At 30.7% G+C, this 22,868-nt stretch overlaps 2 protein-coding genes and 1 long non-coding RNA gene across 6 annotated transcripts; all 3 read right to left on the bottom strand.

Annotated features, from left to right (window-relative positions):
• Positions 1-1,569: 1,569 nt before the first annotated feature.
• Positions 1,570-16,510, bottom strand: LOC135151140 (WEB family protein At1g75720-like). 2 transcript variants are annotated; one of them, XM_064088752.1, is made up of 2 exons: positions 16,252-16,510; positions 1,570-2,234 (listed from the first exon to the last, which is right to left on the bottom strand). In XM_064088752.1, exons 1-2 carry the CDS (start codon positions 16,390-16,392, stop codon positions 1,725-1,727), a joined length of 651 nt encoding a protein of 216 aa, XP_063944822.1. In that variant the 5' UTR covers positions 16,393-16,510; the 3' UTR covers positions 1,570-1,724. The 2 variants fall into 2 exon arrangements, with proteins under 2 accessions (XP_063944822.1, XP_063944821.1); XM_064088751.1 differs by having other exon boundaries at positions 1,573-2,240; positions 16,252-16,509.
• LOC135151141 (uncharacterized) lies at positions 3,135-9,535 on the bottom strand. 2 transcript variants are annotated; one of them, XR_010289681.1, is made up of 5 exons: positions 8,943-9,535; positions 8,802-8,856; positions 4,253-4,487; positions 4,018-4,097; positions 3,135-3,694 (listed from the first exon to the last, which is right to left on the bottom strand). It is a non-coding gene; the product is annotated as an uncharacterized LOC135151141 (long non-coding RNA). The 2 variants fall into 2 exon arrangements; XR_010289680.1 differs by lacking the exon at positions 3,135-3,694 and having other exon boundaries at positions 3,702-4,097.
• Positions 11,823-15,728, bottom strand: LOC108213151 (uncharacterized). 2 transcript variants are annotated; one of them, XM_064088749.1, is made up of 6 exons: positions 15,193-15,728; positions 12,961-13,080; positions 12,642-12,866; positions 12,464-12,546; positions 12,283-12,383; positions 11,823-11,964 (listed from the first exon to the last, which is right to left on the bottom strand). In XM_064088749.1, exons 1-6 carry the CDS (start codon positions 15,325-15,327, stop codon positions 11,906-11,908), a joined length of 723 nt encoding a protein of 240 aa, XP_063944819.1. In that variant the 5' UTR covers positions 15,328-15,728; the 3' UTR covers positions 11,823-11,905. The 2 variants fall into 2 exon arrangements, with proteins under 2 accessions (XP_063944819.1, XP_063944820.1); XM_064088750.1 differs by having other exon boundaries at positions 12,961-13,075.
• Positions 16,511-22,868: the final 6,358 nt, after the last annotated feature.

The following is a 22,868-nucleotide window of genomic DNA, read 5'->3' as shown; positions in this document are numbered from 1 at the left end:
CCGTGTTGGAGCTTGGAATTAAGTAAATATGATTCCAGATTTTGCAACACTGTTTTTACAGAGACCTAGTCATGTGACTGATGTTCTATTGTGCTACTATAAACAAAGATCGAACCAAAAGTGTAACTTGAAAGGATTGTAATTTATTTAAAAAAAAATTCTTTTTTTTATTGAATTTGTTTTCATTTTTCCATGTATGAAGTGTACAGTAGATCCATCAGAAGCTTTAGACAACACCGAGGAGTGTCGGATTTAGGATACCTACAGGAATTTTAGTTTTAATTTATCCAAATTAGTGAGGAGGATAAATACTTAATTATTCGATTTTCATTAAAACGAACACCCTCTTAATAGTTGCAAAGACAAAGGTAGGATTGTTGAATGCCACAATTCTACCTTCGTCTTTATAAGCCATATCAATGGGGTGTTGACGGCAACTGTCACAATAAAAAACATTGCAAAAGCCGAGTCATGTACCTGTTTATATATATATAGATATATTCATAATTTTAATATATTTTACATATCTAATTGACTCGAACCTGAACAAAATCAATCATATTCGAGCATTTGTAAGTATTTGGTATAATTCATTTGAGCGTTTTGCTCGAACCTATCAAAATTTTGTTGAGCCAAGTTTGGAGTTAAAATTTAAGGCTTGGTCGAGCTCGATCCGAACTTTTTAGACCTCCAAGTTGAACTTGACACTGTTTAGCTCAGCTCCATTCCAATCCATTATACACCCCTGTATCGATCAAGGAGAAGAGCGGACATTGTTGATCATTAGGTCACATGCAAGACAACATATATTCCAGACATGAAGTAGATGCTCATCTCGTCTCCCTCGTACAGATCATACAAGAATAAAACTCTGAAAAATCTGTCATTATTCTTTGTAGATAACTTCCCTCATGAAACAAATCATGACATCACATTTCCCTAAGGTAAGACACTAGCTTACCTGGACTTGGCTACAAAATTAATTTATAAAGGAATGTACATTACTAGTATTTAGCAGAGCTTAACTTTCAAACACAGAGCTCTATCACTTAACTTTCCCAAGCTACTAAATTCCTATGAAGCTGTTTCACCATATTCGACGAATTCTGATGCGGATTATCTTCTCATTCCCTTCTCGTAAAGGCGGGTCTCAGGGATCAAACGAGCAAGGTCTCAGACGACAATCGTGTGACGTTGACATGCCTCATGAACCTCCAAAGAATTCATGCAGCTACTTATCATCTAATTCGTATTACTCATCCAGTTCTCACTATAACGAAGCTATTGCTGATTGCATCGAGTTTCTCAATAAGTCTTCCCATGAGGGTGGCTTTGTTTCAAGGAACTCTGATCTTATGTGGTGAACTGGTGATAGAATCTGTACTTTTACTTTGTTTTCCATATTTTGTCATTTCAGTTAACCTGTAGATCCAATAATTCGTCGAACATTAGCTTGATCTTGACGTGCTCCAACTGTGAGTTCTGTGTTTGGTGAAAATTTGAATAAATAAAAACTTTGAGCATATTGAATTTGGACAAAACTTATGTTCTGAGTTTTGTTACAGTGTCTATTTGTGTCAGATGATGCCTTACTCCCAGACGTATATTATAAACTTATGTTTGATATAAAATGAAATTAACTCAAGCACAAATATTTATTATTAAATTTTGATAATTATACGCGATCTAAACTGGTAATGAAATGTGTGATGCCATGAAATCGATCAAGCTTCTTCAGCTGTTGCACCTTTAGCATCAGTGTCTCCTCTTTTTCTAGAAAAAAGGAAGCCAAATAGCGGGATCGACTTCTTTTTCTTCTTCCTCAAAGAAGGATGTCTCTTTAGTACTGCTTCCTCCTCTTGTGGCACCTCGTGAATTTTGGCTACAGGTTGCGGATTTCTTAATGTTACGTATTTTTTGCTCAGGAACTCCACTTTCTGAATCTGATCATGACTAGTTATCATCTCGTCATATTTTGTTGCGGACTTAGTCTCAACATGTTTAACATCTTCTTCGACCTCTGGCTTAAGCTGCAGATTTTCCATTCGTTGTTCTTTTATATGCTGGAGTTCTTGCCTTGTACGTTCAAGATCTTTCTGCAGAGATAAGATATATGTTGCCATTAACATGCTTTCATCCTTAGCTTTTTCAAGGTTCTGTTTTGTCTCCTCCAACTCAACTGCAATGGTTCCATTATTTTCAGAACTTTCATGCTCGGCTTCAGTTCTTCGATTCTGTAGCTACATATATGAAATGTAACATATTAACTCAAATTTACTTCACAAGAAAAAATTGTTTCTGTCAAAGGGCACACACATGTACGTATTTCTTAAAAAATAAGTGACTTATTTCTGAAAAATAAGGTAAGTCAAACAGAGTCAAATGAATTTACAGATCATTATTAGATTGAAAAAACAGTGATGGAAATGATGCTTGATGGCTAGTAATGTAATAATACATACTAGCCTATAACCCGTGCGAAGCACGGGCGGGTATATAATTCACAATTTATTATTTAAATTTTAATATTATTTTATTAATATTTTAATATTAATGAGTTGATTTTTAATTAAATTATATCAACCAACTGATTATACTCTTAAAAATTTTGCTTTTACAATTAATTATCTAATTATAAATATTTTTATATTATTAATATGTGATAATTTATTATTCAATTAATTTCAAATCAGTTTTTTCATGTTTTGTATATGTTCATATGTATGAAAAAAATTATTTCGTATATTTTTACATTTTTTCATATATTTTATATATCTTTATATGTATGAAAAAAGATATCTTCAAGATTGGATATTTATAATTTTATTTTTTAACAACATTATAGTTTTTATATAAAATTTTATATGATAATATATTATTATAAGTGCTTTTAGTATTTAAAACTATAAAATAACATGTGCGAAGCACGGCGACCATATTATTTATATTTTATTATTTCTAAACTTAATATCATTTTATTAGTATTTTATTATTACTTTAATATGATGGTATTAAATTATATTAACTGATTGGTTATATCCACTTTTGAAATTTTGTCTTGCACAATATTTTTCTATATTATAAAATATAAGTACGAACAATCAATATTTATATTTTTCAGCAAAAATCCATGTTTCTTCAAAAGGTGGTGGGTCATAGTAGAGGTACTTACTCCGCTTGTCCTCATTATTCTTATCATCTAAACCTTAAGGTATATTCACATCAAGCATTTCAACAATTTTGTAGCTGCAAATCGACTATCCTCATCTTCATATTTCATCACATGCCCAGGTGTTGCACTGAGACGCTCTTTACTACTATCTACTTTTGGGATGACCTGGTTGCCAGACCTTCTTGCGTCATGTATATCATCACTATTGTTATGAACAGAATGAGATATATTTACATTACACTCTTGAGCACCGGTAACCTTTTGGCCAATGACAGAACAGTTCTCCACAACTGCGCTTTGATCAAATGAATTTTTATTACTATCTTTAGTTCCAGCAATTTTGAAACTCTTCAAATCAGCATTCTCATTTTCTTTCACCCTCATCTGAGTTGTACAAATTTCAACTTCACCCATTTTTTGTTCCTCAAATCTTCCCTCATCAGTCCTCGAACCTGAGTACTCGAGTTGTTGAATACATTCTTTAGCTGCAGTACCTTCGAACTCGTGGAGCATCTATAGTCTCTGCAAGAGGAATATTACAAATTTTTGCAGGAAAGTGTTGAAGCATGAAAAAATGTAAGCATTTTGATTCTTACTTGCAGTTGGTGTCAAGTTATAAATATATTAACTTGGGTAACATAGAGGGGAATTGAAAGGCACGGAGGGGAAGGAAAGAAGCAAATATCAAAAGGACAAAGATAGCCACTAAAATCCTATAAGCTGTAAACTGGGGATATATGTGAATTCAGGGGACAATAGGGTTTATTTCGATGTACTGGAGCTTGTTATGAAAGATTAGAAATGGCAACTTCACTTAGAATTATATTCATAAGCAGAGAACATACGGCTGAGACAATGTTGAGGAATTCACAACAGGCTGAGACAGTTCAGGATTTGTATGCACCATTGAACGTAAAGCTTGGAACTGGAGCACATAAAAAGAAGAATAGTCAGCCTTCTGTATATACAATTCAAAATTTTGCTTAACTTTCTTAGCAATCTAAAGACACAAATTAAACATGCATAACCACAGTAGAAGGCATAAAAACTACGAAGAACATAAAGATCAAGTGAACTCACCATCCTGCAATGCTATACTGAAAAATTGAATGGATAACAGCAGTAAAAATATCTGAAACCTCTGATCCATTACAGAATTGTATCAGTCCAGTGAGATTGTTTTTGGCCAAATTCCTATCGTAATTTGACCCTTCAGAGATATATGGAGCACCGGGGAGTGGATAGTAGTCGACCTGGTGAGTAGTGATCAATGCTCGGATAGTAGTTCTTTAAAACAATCTTCTGCAATCCTTTACTGAAAATAATTAATATATGGGAAAATAGATTTTTTTACCACCCAACTTATTATTTGTTTAGAAATCTACCACTGAACTATAATTTTTTTCTTTTTTGTCACTAATGTTAGGTTCAGACTTTTTTTTATCATTAACGTTAGGTTCGGATTTGATTATTAACAATATGTTATTTTTTTGGTATTATTAAAATATAGTGTTAGTCTACAATATAGTGGCGATCTGATATGTGTCTATATCTTGGTGGCCTAGGTAGTTTATCTTGGAGGACGAGAGTTGGACACGCATTAAAATTTCAAAAATTATTTTATTTTATTTTTTCTGAATAAAATTTAATGTTGGTTTTTTTTCCATAAAAAAACGTTGGATTTTTTTTGTCACTAACGTTATGATTTGATTTGATTATTAACAATATGTTATTTTTTTGGCATTATAAAAACATAGTGGTAGTCTGCAATATTATAATGATATGATATATGTCTATAACATTATATACATTCATCTATATGTCCCTTAGCTAGTTTACCTTGAAGTATGAGAGTTTAACAGCCATTTTAAGAACCTAAAAAATTTAGTTTTATGAATTATTTTAAGACTTCACAAATATATAGTGTCACTTGACTTTATAGTTCTTTACAACTACTTGTCACGTATTTTAAGGTTCCCACTTTTTGTAAATATAGTTCCATAAGTTAATTTTGAGATTTCCTTTCTGAGTAAAAAAATCCGTACTCTCGTCCTCTAAGATAAACTATCTAGGACACATATGGAGTACTACATATAAAGATATAGACACAGATCACTATTATATTGCAGACAACCGAAAAATAAATTTCCGAAAAATATCGTTTAGATGGTCGGAAAATTTAAATAAAGGTCTGATTTTAATTAAATATGATAAAATTTCTCAAAATGCCCCTTCAAAAGTTAACGGTAACGACAGAAGATAACGGAAAAGGTGCAAAGTGTCTACGGGTTAAAAGGAAGGGGCTGCATAGTGTTTATTCCAAAATTATTAGGTGCAATGTGCAACATGCTGAAATCAAAAGGGTGCCAAATGCAATTAACTCTAAAAAGAATAACATAGTGTTAATAATCAAATCCGAACCTAACGTTAGTGACAAAAAAAAATCCGAACCTAACATTAGTGGCAAAAAAGAAAAAAATTATAGTTCAGTGGTAGATTTCTAAACAAATAATAAGTTGGATGGCAAAAAAATCTATTTTCCCTTAATATATATTATAAATAAATAAAATATACAGATTATGTGCAAGAATCCAATTCCAATAGTACATTTTCATTATTTATATATATAGCCAACCTCTTATTATTAGTTATATTTGTCGAACCTCTACATAATCATAAAAAAGAATTTATAAGAATTTATAATAACCTAAAATATTAATAACTTACTATTTTTAAAATCAAACCAAATAATACAATCAATATCATCGAAGCACAATGTCTTACTAAATTAACAGATTTTGCATAGTTTTGTAAGTCCAATTTTAGTTAACCCCATTGAAGATGCCCTAAATAGACCAATTGAGATTTATTGTTAGCAAGTGATATATATTTTACGAAATGTGGATGATTAAAGTTGTCATAATTTCTCCACATAAAAAAAAGTTTGTAATAATTTCTGTAAATACCTTGGCAGCTACAAATGTTGAATCACTGAACACGCATACAAATATGAGACGATATGCGCAGTTATTAAGATTCTGAAATGAATTTACAGTATAGATAATGTCAGAGAGCACTAAGATACTCGATACTCCCCTCATGCCATTTAATTACACTGGCACTCCTAATAACACCATATACACTACTGTGGAGCTGCTGAGCCTTTTTGCTCCGGAGTTTTTGTTTCTCTATATGTTGATTGTGCTATTTAAACATAATTTTGGTTGGTCATATACAGTAATAGTGGTAACAATAGTGGTAACAGGCATGTTTATTGTTCTATTTCTTTTTAAATGTCCTCTCCGTAGTCTAATTACGTGACCACATGTGTATCCCTACATATAAAAAATACAAATCAACTATCACCTGTGCAATTCATTAAGCTGCTATATATGGTCCAGGTGAACAGAGACATTTGCCTAGGACTGTAAATCTCGCCGTGCTAGGCCAAGTACCATTTATCTATACTTGCTCTTCATATTTTATGTATCTATACTGCTTGTTCTTCTTTATTGTATATATTTTGCAAATTTATTTTCTTCCATGTAAAATTCTGATTAAGTGCCTGACTAAAAGTCTACTCAGGCGAGGTTCACCAAGCCTGGAAAATGATTTTGGAATGGTTTCATTTAGTAAATCGTTGGGGAATTTAAACTCTTTCAAAGGCTTGCACAAACAGCAGAACATAGTCAATCAATATTACACTGTCTATAGACTAATCTATATATCAATATTACACTGATCCTAGACTAATCTATATTACCTTTTAATTGTAAATCTAAAGCATAATCCAATAAAAACCTAAACAAATATCAATTAAGAAAAGCTATATCATGTTTTCAACTGTTATAAAGTTTTTCATGCTTTGTCCTTAGAGTATACATTGGCCATTGGCCCATTACTACTCACACTCCAAAACAATTATCTACCGTACATTTTATCCTTATCTTCCATGTGTTATATCTTGCTTAATTACTCTGCACAAACAATATTAAATCAATATACATAATGATTTAAGACATACAACATTATTCATGAGCACATTCTTTAAAATTCTGGGAATAAATGGTTCAAAAGAATAACATACCTATGCGACGGTGGAAATACAGTCGGATAGATGAAGATCCCTATCACCGCGTAATTTCTTTAAATTCCTTATTAATATAATTTTATTTAATAATTCCTGTCTCTGATGATACATAAAAGGTTATTATTATTAGTATTGAGAAATGAATATGTGGATATGTTGACTAATGACAAATAAATTAAAAAGGGACAATACACTTATCAATATATCTGGCATAATATATTATATTATATATTTTAAGCAAATGAACTTTCTGTTGTCATTAAGACAGAAAAATTAATGCAAATCAGTGTAATTTAAGTTTAGAGTAACAATAATGTTTTAGTACTTGTTGCAGAATACTCAAACAGTCAACAATCTTTCCAATATAAAACTTATTGTTCTGTTTCTTTTTAAATGTCCTCTCCGTAGTCTAATTACGTGACCACATGTGTATCCCTGCAGCAGTGGCACTCCTTGTGCCCTTTCATCTTGCTAATACTAAACGAAGTCTGCTATTCTCTGTGCTCTAGTGCTCAACTCATATCAAGAAAGCTGGTCAGAAGCTCTGCCCATTAATTATATCAGCTGTAAGCAGGGCAGTTACAGCCTGGAGATTGGTCCTAGCTAGAAGGTTTCGACTCCTCGATGAATGGTGCAACTTTGTTGAGGTACTAATCAGCAAAGCTGCTATTAAATGATGCTTATTTAAGTGAATAATATTATTTAATAACTAAACAAAGAAAAAGGTGCTTGCTTTGAATCTGTAGCACAAGGGAGATATTTTACATTTTGAACCACTGGCTCTTTCACTTGACACCTTTTTCTTTTCAATTTGACATGTTACTTTTAGTTACAAACGTTGCTATTGGTAACATAACATTTATGTATAAGCTTCATCTTGCTAATACTAAACGAAGTCTGCTATTCTCTGTGCTTTAGTGCTAAACTCATATCAAGAAAGCTGGCCAGAAGCTCTGCTTCCTAAAAACTACTTCCTGGTGTTGAAGTATACATTTGGGACAAAGGTAATTAACTCCTAAATTTGCCAAGTGTTTATTGTTAGGATTTTAAGGACTTGGTTATAAGCCTCTTCATATAATAGTATCATGGCCGGGTTTCGGAATAAGTTAATGTTTCAAACAACTTTCGGATCAAACACTTTACGTGCATTACCAAACACAACAAAGATGAAATTATCAATCCTTATAAGCAACCTAATTCTTAAAACTTATTTCGATGAACCTAATAAAAACTTTATTAAGTTTAAACACATCTATCGACCTACTTCATATAGACCATTTTAAAGAACATAATTCTTAAAGAAAAACTAATTAAATTAAAAGACACATAATCTTTTAATACAAACACATCTTTTTAAAGCAAATAAATACAAATATAAAGGTAAATATTAAAAAATAGAAAATAAGTGAACAAATATTAAATAACCATGTAATATAAGCACTTAAAGATGTAATATCTATAAATATTTGATAATCAGAAGATTATGTAAATTTGATAAAACAAAATTATGAAAAAAAATAAATTTTAAAGAGGACTTACAGTGGCAGAAAAGAAGAGAACTACAGGGACTTGCAATTCAATTAATACCAAGCTCCTATGACAATATAGCAAGCAATTAACTACAGAAATGTAATCTGGAAACAGTATCTAAAACAATTTACAAATGAAAAGCATATTAACCTGTGCCAAGTGCCAATAGCTCTCCATTATGGAAGCAGACTGTCAATCTCTAGCCTGTCAGAATACAATCTGTACAAAAAACACTGCTGGCATAATAGTAAAATACTGCCAGCAATTTGTATAAAAAGAAAATGATGCAAATCAAGTTTAAATACAACACAATATTTTACTACACTATTAAAAGTCCTAGACAACCAAAACTTATATACCAATCGACGAAAGAGATACATGAAACATAGTTCTGATTCAAATGAAACAACCATAAAACAAAAATAAGTAGTTATAATAGAGACTGCCATTAGCTTGCAGAAATATTTTCAGGGGTTTATAACCGTGAGGAGGTGATCAGATATCGCGCCTGCTTTCATCATTTCCGGGGAGGGCATTGCTGTTGCAATGGAAATTAGTAGCCTTATATACTCAGTAGTTTGAAAATTAGAGTTATTGAGACTGCAAAACAAGAGAACCTCTGGTCTATTAGCAAAATGGAAGATTTGTTTTGGGCGACACATTTCAAATTGTTTTGGACGACACATAGAGTTGTTTTTGACACTGGTGGCATTCGAGAAATGCATTTCTAGCACCTACTACATTAGATTAGCTGCCAAAGTACAAAGTCCTACAATAACATGACGAAACCCTGGACTCACCAGAACAAACTGAGAAGACATGCCTAGTAATCACTGGAACAGTAGACAACTTTAAATCAATTAATGAATCTAGAATCATATAACTGAAAAGAAAGAAAATCTTAGCAAGATCATACTTGAGTTTAAATAGGAAAGAAACCCGAAAATAAACAGTGAACAGATTTGGCAAGAGATAATACTTTACATAATAATTGCGCACTTGAGCTGTTCTCAATTTTCCAATACATACAAAGATTGATAAAGAATAGCTACGGGTGTACATAGAACATATAGACATCATCAAACAGACCTGATCATTATCATCTACAGGTTCTGAAGGGGACTTCTTGGTGTCGGACGGCTTATCTGCCCCACAATTTTGTCTATTGCACTTTCTCCTAAAAGGATAATTGATATTGTTGCATTTCTCACACTTCCAGCTCCCCTCGGCATCTCAGGTTCTGTAAGATAATAGATTATTATAAGCAATAGTTAAAACATGAAATATATTATGATTTTTTCTAGAGGGGATAGAAAAAACATAATATGGACATCTGATAGTTAACTTCAGTACTGCACATGGGGGTTCCGCCTGTGTGTATGGGTGTGTTAATGAGGGAGGGGAGGATAATAAATTGCTAGATAGAATATCATTTTAAGTAGAACAATACAGGGATAATGCCATCTGAAATTCGCAGCTTAGTCAGTTCAGTAGCAGTTATTTTAAGCTTCTCAGCCGCTTGCAAATAAAAGAAGTAAAAAAAAAAAAGCTTCAGCAAATTAAACCAGCAAGCCAAGATCTCAAAGTTAAAAATAAAGTTTTTACAACCTTTGGAGATGCTTTGGCAGTCTTCTAGAGAATTGCTGCGCATGCTTCAGGACTGGAATGATATCTACGAAGGCAACAAAGATTAATACATTAAACTGGTAGATATGTATATACTGGATCTGGAGGCATTCAAAGGAATAAAACAACCTTGTTCACTTGCTAAAACAGGGTACCACTAGTTAAAGTCTGCAAGATACTCTACAGATTAATAAAACAAAAATCCCCCAAGTATATTTCTTGACAAGTCTGGATCAGTTCGAGATAAATAATTTTACTTCTTTCCTTTGCAATTTACATGAAGTTTTCCTTTTTACACGACTCAAATGCACCTTCACGAGGGTTCTTTGTGAATATGACATCTGCCTTATACTTTGATTAAATTATAAATTAAAATAGAAAGAACGCAAATTACTTGCACATTAATCTTCGTAAACAAACTTTCACTCATTTCTAATCATTAGACAAACTACAATTCAGTCGAAATATACTGCTGCCTAAATTTGAACATATGACCATACCATATAGCAAATTTTCTCATAGAGCATCTACAATTGCATAAAATGTTTAGTCATTGACGATGCCAGGCGCAAAGAGCACATGGGTTTTAAGAGGCAGAAGGCAACAACACAAAGCTTATTAAAAGTGTCAATGCTAATTCTGATTATCTGATGTGAATGCTGAATTTTAAGGATAGTGATATTACCCAAGTACTGAAATTGTCATACTACATAAAACACTAGAAAAAGAATGTGCCATAAAACCAGGGGAAAACCTGAGAAAAGCACAGCAGCAGAATGTAAATACAATAGAAAGGTTACAAAAGGAACTCAGGGGGATTTATTTGAAAATCTCATCCACTTTAGATGTGAATGATAAGCTAGCTACATAAACACTTACTGAAGCAGATGAATTTGGTCTAGAGAATAAATATCGGGAGGAAATGGTCCATCAACCCAAGAAAGAGGTTGAGTCAGTTCAGGGCCTTTATGAAGCAAAATTGCTTGAACTTTTAAAGCAAATACATTCCAAGACAAAACGAATGGAGCAGGTACAATTACAAAGTTTCTCTGCTATTACCAAAAACATGTTGAATTTTGGAGTGTTTCTGGCAAAGATTTCTCTTGTGTGGAGGCATCCAAGGGGGCTCATTGTTATAAGTAGAATATTAAGCTAACATAACCAGAGTATCCAAACGCACCAGAATTAATTGAACTCCCGAAATTCAAACTAAGCTCACTCAAGTATGTTAATTTCCCCGGAACAACACTATTGGACGAATTACCATTCTGCCTACCTATTTCTGACACAACTTTGATGAAATTATCAATCCTTATAAGCAATTAAATTAGATAACAAAGAAACCTAGTTATTTAGAACATAGGAACTCATATTCATCTATATGTATCCAGAACATACCTTCAGGGGAGATGAATTAAGTAGTGTTCTTGATAGATGGAATGAAAAGTAGCACAGGAGCTTGCCTAGATGAAGAGAGAGACAGCGGGCTATGGTGGTGATAGGATCTTGCACGGTGGTGCTGCTGTTACGTGGTGTATTTGGTTGTCTGCAAATATAGACTTGTTGATTTTACACTTAATTTCTAACATGCCATCTTAAGAACAGATAAGCAGACGTAAAGATAAATACTTTATCTCATAAGTAAAATTTTAAAGCTTCTCAAATTCAAGTTACACAAAACCAAAAACATACGGACAAGAAAATCTCTTGGAAGTATAGGTTGTTTTAATAGAGGCAGTCAAGGAAACTAAGCAGCTGACATCCTACGAATAAAATAAAACACTAGATGATAGTGCTTGATAACTTGAAACCTTATCTGATTTAAACCATGCTGCATGAATTTGAGGACACAAATTTTGCATACCTAAATACACTCCTTGGGACAGCAGATGATCAGCCTCCTTGGCTTGCTTGTATGCCAGTTCCTCAGTGAAAGTGATTACAGCTTCAAGAACAGGATTATACCTGTGTTAATATTCTAATACGTATTAGAAAGCAATCTTGAGTAGCAATATGGCCCGGAGACTCTGGCATATTGCTATTACCTCTTTAGCCTCTTCAGGAAAATCTTTGTAAGCTCCTCAGATGAAATTTGTTTGGTCTTAATGAGTTGCCCCAGTTCAAGAACCTACAACCAGAATGTCATGCATATTACACGTCAGAGAACAATAGGACTTAAAATTATCAACTACTGATCATGTAATCATCATAAAAAGCTCTTACAGTCATAAAAGCAATGTCTTCATCAGAAATTGGCTTCTGCACACCTGGCACTGATGGATAGTTGAATCTTTTGTTAGGACTTGGTGCTCCTTTAGAATCCCACACAGGATTAAATATCAAATAAGATGGGTTCTGCAAGCCCCCATTGTCCGAAGCAACCAGTTTCCTGTTGGCATCGCTGGTGGGGATGTTAAGCTCTTTGGCACCATTATTAATCTCCAGCATCTATGCAAAGAACAGTATACAAACAGCAGTCATATACCAAAATAAGCCAAGTACCCCAAATTTCAAAGTACAAGACTGTTCATGCCAAAATTACCTTAGTATCATTGAGCAAGTCTGCACCCAACATCCTAAATCCACACTTGAGCAGAACAGCTTCATCACATTCGTCTTCACATCTTTCAGATTGGATTTTTGCATTAACCTTTCCTCTGTCCTGATCAAAAAATACAAAGTATAACAATGTAGGATTATACTATATACAAGTCAACCTCCTGCATTGTATTCAATTCCAAATTTCTGATGGATATGACTTCAAATCCAGTACTTCAATTAACAGCCCTAAATGGAAGGATCTTGAAATGGCCATTAATTATTGTGATCGACTGATTGTGACAATGAGTCAATGACCCATGAAAGTAAGTTCTGTTATACTACTATTGGTATTAATCAATAGTAGTAAATACATCCCTATTACCATCCTCCCTAGTCCCTCGCATTTAAAAATATAAAAATAAAAAATAATCCTCCCTACCAAATGCCAGATTGCTAGTATATACTATAGTAACCACATCATTCTCCGCCTAAATCAACAAAAAGTACCATCTTAAACTCGGATGAACTATGAATCTATGATATTAATCAATATTGCTTAAAAAATTACACAAGTCACATATCAAAGTAACAGAATACAGCAGGATGTATTTATACATAGGGGGAATAGGAGACAGTTAGTACTTAGTATAGCACTGAGATGGTGATTTTAAAAAGTGACCAAACGAAACGAAAAAAAGTGAACAAAAAATGGGACTACAAATTATACCCATGTTGGCTTATTATAGTATAGTAAGATAGTATATATATGGTCCAAATCGTTATGTGAAATAGTAGAATATTTGGTTGTTACTTTGTGGTTGTTATGTAAAATTGGTTGTTATGCAAAGCACACACGTGTAGAACGAAGATAATATATTTTTATTTGAAATGAATCTTATTTTGACAGAAAAAGACCACCAGAACGGCCTATACGTGCATGTTCTTCAGCTTTTGACTTATTTGTTTGTAACTGAGCAACAGCAGTTCCTATTTGTTCATAACTGAAATTGCGATCTCTTTGTGAATGGCAAGTCTTGTGACGGTTACAACATGTTTGATTTTAGTGGTGTCATGAGCTGTTATTTCATGCCATTTATTATAAACCTTACCCCTATCAACACTCATTCTTTCTTGCAACCCTAACCATCTTTCATTCAGAATATATACAATTATTTATACCAAGTTAACGAAAATATAATTTCAATAATTTCTAAATTATCAAAAAAATTAACACATCAGCACTAATGTCACAAGCTTATATACCAGAAGCATTTCATAGCAAACTCTGTCCATCTTCTAGAAAACAAAGAGTTCTTGACAGCGAGAATTTCGACTAAAAACGAGTACTAATACTATCTTATTAAAAAGTTACTCATAATTAGCACTAGAAGTACCCAATTTTCTTGTTTTGAGTTCTTACCCCATTTAACAGCAAAGCAAACACCAAACACACATTAACAATGTACACTTAATTAACATGTACATTTGCAGTAGATACAACTTGTACGTTGTCTTAACAAATAAGCCAAACGTTGTTTGACCCTCCCTTTCTCTCTCTTAATATTCCATTTTTCATACTTTTCTCCCTCTTCTTCTCCATTTTTTCACCCATCTCCTATTCAATCCCTCATTTTTTCACTTAAAAATCCAATCTTTTTTCTCTAAATCACCAAGATTTGTTCGATATAGAGATTCATATAGTTCTTGTTTCTTGCTATGTTTTTAAGCATAAAGCTGCTGAGTTATAGAGAACTTGTTTGTCAAAAACAACTCCAAATGCAACTGCGTTGCACATTACAGATCGCTCAAAAGTTAATGCATGATTTTTGCTTCACTTCACTAAATAGGACTGGGGGTTTTCATTCGAAAAATACACCAGAGAAAGAGGTGGTTGGTATGTAGACCATTTTAACAATGTTCTGCTACAAATAAATTGCAGTTGAATCAGGGCATGATAAACTTGTATAAAAAATGCTGCATCTCAAACAGATAAATAATTATATATCACACTGATTTCATACACTTGGTTAGAAAAGATAACTAAAGCAACTTGCACAATTCTAATGATTTTAAAAACGAGTTAATTTTTCAAACAACTCTCAGATCAAACACATTACGTGCATGATTCATTCTTAGTTTAATCAATCCTTATAAGCAACTAAAAACAAAGATCAAATCCTTATAAGCAACTAAAAACAAATTTCTCAAGAAATTAACAGCAGATGATACTCACCAGCATGCTTACGATCTTGAGGCCGCCCAGACTTGATAAGAACCTTAAGGTCCACAAGACCAAGAGACATAAGGCCAGGAGTAAGGCCAGCCATAAGCCCAGCAAGCAATACCAAACCCAAACTTGCAAATACATACAGCACAAACTCTGTTCCACAATAGGGTATATCAGCTCCCATCTCTTCAATTCTTCAAAAATCTTGGGGTTTTAAAGAGTTTTTGTATATGGGTTTTTGTTATATTTTCTGTATCTACAGCGGGCTAATTAGTGGACTGTTAAGTGTTATGAGTAGTATTTGGTCTTGTCTGCAAAGTTAATCTCTGCTGGGAGAAAGAGTCGCTTGGTCGTATGTGGCTGACGGAGAGGAAGAAAGAGGGCGGTGGTTCAAGTATCTGTTTTCTATAGTACTTGCTTTAGTTTGGAGAACCAGTGTCCACTCGGAAATAGAACTCTAACAGGACCGTGTAATAGTCCAGTAACGAAAAAAGAAACGACGAAACCAAAAAACGTAAAGGAAAAGTAGGACTACAAATTATACCTATGTTGGCTTATTATAGTATAGTATAGATGTACTCCATCAAGGGATTGCTTGGCTACCAAATTGGCATCTCTGAGCAGAACTCATGTAGATTGATTCTTGTGTTTGTGTGAGGCTTAAGCTTCTCTTGATTAAATTAAACTGTACAGTCATGGCTAAACGTAACAAATCAACATGATATATCATCACTTAATTGGCTTTGATCAGAAGGCAACACATGTGGCACTGTCTCGCATTGTTTTACTAGGAAAATTGCCTGCTTTTAATTTTAATCTCTGTTGGTACTTAAGTGTACCCTCATTTTATAATTTAAATTAACAGATTCGCGATCGGCTGAAATTCTGGTGTTTAGTCAGAAGAGGCAATCATAGTAAAATTTGCGAAAATTTTGAAATGCACATTGGATTGCATTTGTACATCACATTCAGAGCGAATTTTTTGAAACGATCACTCTGTTAGCAAGACCTTATAACGAAATTACTAAGATGACAAAGACTCTTTATGGATGGTGCATTATGTACCTCTTTGAGCCTACTGGTATAGATTTCTCCAGCTAGAACTCTCTCACCGAAAAGCATTATAGCCTCCTTGACTGATCGGAACGGCGCACTTGTGTCGATTTCTGCTTTCTTGTTGTTCGGTGATGCATCATCTCCTTCCATAGTAGCAGTTTTGATCACCTTGGTATATTAGTTTTAAAATGTCAGTGTGAGACAGAGGGTATGGAATGAGAATGATTATGTGTAAGGGTGACAGAGTGTTTATAAGATAGTAGTGATCAGAGAAAGTAAGAAATAATAATATATGAAGGGGCATAGCTTCGTTTCTTCGCGTCCACTTCACTAACAATGTTGTTGTCTACTCCCACAGTTTCAACTTTTAACGTGAAGCTGTCATGGGGGCATGTACAGAAAACACATGAAATGAATCAATATATCAATCATATCATATATATATATAAAGGAGGAAGCGGGCGTCTCTAGAATTGGTCGATTCAGTCTTCTGATTTTTCTTGAATTTCGGAGAGAAAATATAAATATAATTCAAAAAAATAAGGTCCAAGAATTCTAAAAGTAATACAATTCTTTTCTTATCGAATTCTAAAGATGATACACTCCTTTTTTATCGAATCGAATTTTAAAGGTAATACAATTCTTTTTTATCGAATTCTAAAAGTAATAAAATTCTTTATATATTTATATATTGAAGATTTATAACATAACTAAAATTTTATCTTCAATTTTATTTTATTAAAGTTTCCACATAAATTTGTATCACATATAAAGGAGGATGCGGGCGTCTCTAGGATTGTTCGATTCAGTCTTCTAAATTTTCTTGAATTTCGGAGAGAAAAGATAATTATAATTCAAAAAATCAGGTCCAAGAATTCTAAAATTAATACAATTCTTTTCTTATTTAATTCTAAAGATGATACAGTTCTTTTCTTATTTGGTATTTCTTATTAAATTCTAAAGATGATACAATAGTATTTCTTATAGAATTCTAACGATGATACAATTCTTTTCTTATTTAGTAATTCTAAAAGAAATAGGATTATATTTATTCAAACTAATAATAGATAGATAAAATACAATTTATATTTAAGTTATGTAAAGTAATATATATAATTTTTATTTTCGATAATATATAATATATTGAAGATATGTTTAACGGGAACACGACTGAAAATAACTTTTATGGAATTATAATATTATTTCGTATCAAAATTTATAAAAAAAGATTATTTATTAGTATTGTGTTTAAGGGGAGGACGGCCCAAATTAATTTTTACCTAAATAATAATATTTTTTTATTAGTAATATGTTTGACGGGAAAGTAGCTAAAACAATATTTTGTCTAAATTTATAAAAAATTCATAACGCCGCCGCGAAGCGCGGCTTTTTCACTAGTATATATATATAAAGGAGGATGCGGGCGTCTCTAGAATCGCTCGATTCAGTCTTCTGATTTTTCTTAAATTTCGGAAAAAAAATATAGTTGTAATTCAAAAAATCATGTTCAAGAATTCTAAAGGTAGTACAATTCTTTTCCCATTGAATTCTAAATATGATACAATTCTTTTCTTATTTACTATTTCTTATTGAATTCTAAAGATAATACAATAGTATTTCTTATTGAATTCTAAAGATGATATAATTCTTTTTCTATTTAGTAATCCTAAAAGAAATAGGATTATATTTATTCAAACTAATAATAATAGATAAAATATAATTTATATTTAATATTTATTAAGTAATATATACAATTCTTATTTTCGATAAGATATATCGAAGATGTAGTTGAATTTTAGATTATAAAATTTTATTTTCGATAAGATATATATAAGAATAATCTAAATATGTTCGAATCATAAAGTTGGCGTCTCTAGAATTGTTCGATTCAGTTTATAATTTTCTTAAATTTCGGATAGAAAATAAAATTATAATCTAAAAACCAGATTCAAATATTTTATAGATAAAAGGATTGCAAAGATAGTACAATTATTTTACTTATTTAGAAATCATAAAAGAGTAGCATTCTATTTATTCAAAATAACAATTATAGAACAAATATAATTAAAAAATACAATTCTTATTTTCAAAAGTTATAAAATTTATAATCTTATTTTATTAATTTTTTTTCAAATTATATATTTAAAAAAATAAAAACCAGCATCTTCCAGAATCTACATTGTCTAAACAGGTTCATAGCGTTCCATAATAATCAACAAGAATATAACCTAAAACATCCTTATTCCATAATAATCAACAAGAATATAACATAAAACATCCTTATCTTCGCAGCCTCATTCAAATAGCATGCATAGACTTACGACCAATCTCGACAATAGTTCGATTCAGTCTTATAATTTTTTTTAAAATTTCAAATGAATAAATAAAATTATAATTCAAAAAATCAAATTCAAAGATCTTCTTATTTAGGAATTCTAAAAGAAATAGGATTTTATTTATTTAAACTAACAATCATAGAAAAAATACAATTTATATTTACAATTTGTAAGGTAATACGTACCATTTTTATTTTCGATTTAGTCTTATAATTATCTTAAATTTCGAGTAGAAAATAAAGGATTATAAAGATAATAATCATTAAAAAAACTAATAGCACAAAAATGAGAATAATAAAAGAACAGTATTTTTAACTAATTAATAGGAATCATTAAATAATAATAATAATTAATAAATAGGATATATAAAATAGAAATCATATATTAATTTTATGATAATCAAAATGATTCTTGATTAGTATTATGTTTGACGGGCACGGGAGGCGGCCCAAACTAATTTTTATCTAAATAATAATAATTTTTCTATTAGTAGCGTGTTTGACGGGAACGGGAGGCGGCCCAAACTATTTTTTTATCTAGATAATAATAATTTTTCTATTAGTATTTTGTTTGACGGGAAAGTGGCTAAAATAATTTTTTTATCTATGTTATAATATATCTTTTTTGTTAAAACAGGAGCACGGTTCAAAATAATTTTTATCAAATTATAATCTTTAATATTACAAGTTTCATATATTATTCTATATCATAAGTTATAAATAGATATTACACGCCGCCGCGAAGTAATCACACCTTATATCAAACGGCTTTTATAAAGCAAACAAATTTTTACGATAATACACCTTAATATATCATACATCCAAAGATTCTTGATAGTTTGATAGAACATTAAATGAGGGCCACATAAGCAAATTTTTATACTAATTATAATATTTTTTTATTAGTCATATGTTTAACGGGAATATGATTCAAAAGAATTTTTATGCTATTATAATATTAGTTCATATCAGAATTTTTTAAAAAAAATCATGACGCCGCCGCCGCGAAGCGCGGCTTTTTTCACTAGAATTGCTCGATTCAGTATTCTGAATTTTCTTGAATTTCGGAGAGAAAATATAATTATAATTCAAAAAAATAAGGTCCAAGAATTCTAAAAGTAATACAATTCTTTTCTTATTGAATTCTAAAAATGATACACTCCTTTTTTATCGAATCGAATTTTAAAGGTAGTACAATTCTTTTTTATCGAATTCTAAAAAGTAATAAAGAGGATGCGGACGTCTCTAAAATTGCTCGATTCAGTCTTCTAATTTTTCTTAAATTTCCGAGAAAATATAGTTATAATTCAAAAAATCATGTTCAAGAATTCTAAAGGTAATACAATTCTTTATTTATTGAGTTCCAAATGTAATACAATTCTAAAAAATCATAATTCTTTTCTTATTGAATTCCAGAGATAATACAATTTATATATCTAAAAATTAATTTTCTTAATTTTAAAATAGAAAACAAAATTAAGAATTGTTCGAATATTGCGAAGGCTGAGATATCAACCTTCAAAAAGAGGATGAAGTACGTTTTTGTCTTCACAAGCAGCAAAAACAATTGTAATGCCAAGAAAACAACTGTTTTTATGAACACAGTTCGTCAGGCTTTAAATTCAATACTAGAAAAGATTTCATTATCCACGGAATAAACTCCACGAACATCTCCAAACAAAAGGCGCAAAATTTCTTTGTATGAATTAATCTTCAATCTTATCTTCGTGAGAATGTTAGTCTGGACTTTGCGGTAAATTTATGACTTAAAAAAATCAGGTTCAAGGATTAAAAAGACTGTAATATAATTTATATATCAAAAAGTTATTTCTCTTAAATTTAATATAAAAAAATATTATTAAGAATTGTTCAATTTCATCTTATAATTTCTTTAAATTTCAAATTGAAAATAAAATAATCATATAAAAATTAGGTTCAAGTATTATAAAGGTGAAAGGATTGTAAAGATAATACAATTCTTTTTCTTATTTGAGAATGATAAAAGGAATAGGATTTTATTTATTCAAAATAGGTGACGTGGAATTGTTCAAACTAATATCTAAATTATAATGTTTTGTTATTAGTATTGTGTTTGACAAGAGATAGGCTCAAACTAATTTTGATCTAAATTATAATATTTAATTTTGTCATAAAAATAATAATTATGGATTAATATTGTCTTTGACGGGTGGGCGGTTCGAACTAATTTTATTATTAGCATTGTGTTTGACGGGATGACCACTTAAACAAGTTTTTATACTAATCATAATATTTTTTTATCAGTGATATGTTTAACCGGAAGATGACTCAACATAATTTTTGTAATTTTTATTCTATTATAATACTAATTCGTATCAAAATTTATAACGCCGCCGCGAAGCGCGGCTTTATTCACTATAATCCAAAAATCAGGTTCAAGAATTCTAAAATAAATACAATTATTTTTTTATTGAATTCTAAATATGATAAAATTCTTTTCTTATTTAGTAATTCTAAAAGAAATATGATTATATTTATTTAAACTAACAATAATAGATAAAATATAATTTATATTTAAGATTTGTAAGGTAATATGTACAATTCTTATTTTCTATAAGATATAAGATATATAAAATTATTATTACAATTCTTATTTTTGATTTAGTCTTATAATTTTCTTAAATTTCGAATAGAAAATAAAGGATTGTAAAGATTATAATTTTCTTAAATTTCGAATAGAAATATACAAAAATAATAATTTTTAACTAATAAATAGGAATCAAAAAATAAAAATAAATAACAAATAAAATAATATATATAAAATAGGAATCATAGATTGATTTTTTTATTTTTTTTAACGTAATTGATTTTATGATAATGTAAATGATTCTTGATTAGTATTGTGTTTGACGGGCACGGGAGGCGGCCCAAACTAATTTTTATCTAAATAATAATAAATTTTCTATTAGTATTATGTTTGACATGAAAGTAGCTAAAATATTTTTTTTTATCTATGTTATAATATTATTTTTTTTGTTAAAATGGGACCACAGTTTAAAATACTTTTTAGGGCTTTTTCTATTCATAACCACGTTTTCAATCTTATTTTCAAAAATACTACCTTATCCAATCTTATTTTCAAAAATACTGTGGTTGCAATATATATATATATATATATATATATAATACTAATTGGATATATATATATATATATATATATATATATATATATATATCCAATTAGTATTATATATATATATATAATTCCAAAGATGAGGTCGAAAATGACATTTGAAATCTGGAACTTGAAATCAGGATTTGTAGTTGCATATATGGTTGCATATGAGGTTGTATTCAGTTGATTCTACTGTAATCTAATGGCCCCGCCAGGGGCACCCATACATCAGTTGCAACTTACAGTTTTCTGTTGCATATGAGGTTGTATGGATTCCAAATATGAGGTCCAAAATGACATTTGAAAACTGGAACTTGAAATCAGAATTTATAGTTGCATATATGGTTGCATATGCAACCACCGCATTTTTGGAAAATATTTTCAAAAAGGTAGTATTTTTGAAAATATTTTAGAGAAGGTAGTACTTTTGAAAATAAGATTTGAGAAGGTAGTATTTTTGAAAATAAGATTGAAAAAACAGTATATAAGATAATTCCCCTACTTTTTATCCAATTATAATCTTTAATTTTATCATAATTAGAATACTTTTTATTACTATTGTGTTTGACAATAAGGCGACTCAAACTAATATCTAAATTATTATGTTTTCTTATTAATATTGTGTTTGACAAGGTAGCGCCTCAAACTAATTTCGATCTAAATTATAATATTTAATTTTATCATAAAAATAATAATTATGGATTAATATTGTCTTTGACAGGAGGGTGTTCGAACTAATTTTATTATTATTATTATTGTGTTTGACAGAATGACCACTTAAAATTTTTTTATGCCAATTATAATATTTTTATTTGTGATATGTTTAACGGGAAGATGACTCAAAATAATTTTTATGCTATTATAATACGGATTAATATCAAAATTTATCACGCCGCCGCGAAGCGCGGCTTCTTTAACTAGTATATATATATAAAGGAGGATGCGAGCGTCTCCAGAATAACTCGATTCAGTCTTCTGATTTTTCTTGAATTTCATAGAGAAAATATAATTATAATTCAAAAAATCAGGTCCAAGAATTCTAAAAGTAATACAATTCTTTTCTTATTTAATTCTAAAGATGATACAGTTCTTTTCTTATTTGGTATTTCTTATTAAATTCTAAAGATGATACAATAG

The sequence above is a fragment of the Daucus carota genome, chromosome 3 (genome assembly GCF_001625215.2).
Source record: "Daucus carota subsp. sativus chromosome 3, DH1 v3.0, whole genome shotgun sequence".
Lineage (NCBI taxonomy): Eukaryota > Viridiplantae > Streptophyta > Magnoliopsida > Apiales > Apiaceae > Daucus > Daucus carota.
This window is presented reverse-complemented; position numbering and strand designations above follow the sequence as displayed.

Coding starts and splice junctions, on each gene's coding strand:
- LOC135151140 (XM_064088751.1), bottom strand. CDS start 16,392: ATGGAAGGAGATGATGCATCACCGAACAACAAGAAAGCAGAAATCGAC. Junction 2,241..16,251: donor ATACCAGTAGGCTCAAAGAG/GTACATAATGCA, acceptor TCATATATGTAG/CTACAGAATCGAAGAACTGA.
- LOC108213151 (XM_064088749.1), bottom strand. CDS start 15,327: ATGTATTTGCAAGTTTGGGTTTGGTATTGCTTGCTGGGCTTATGGCTG. Junction 12,867..12,960: donor ACTTGCTCAATGATACTAAG/GTAATTTTGGCA, acceptor TTCTTTGCATAG/ATGCTGGAGATTAATAATGG. Junction 12,384..12,463: donor TTCCTGAAGAGGCTAAAGAG/GTAATAGCAATA, acceptor ATATTAACACAG/GTATAATCCTGTTCTTGAAG.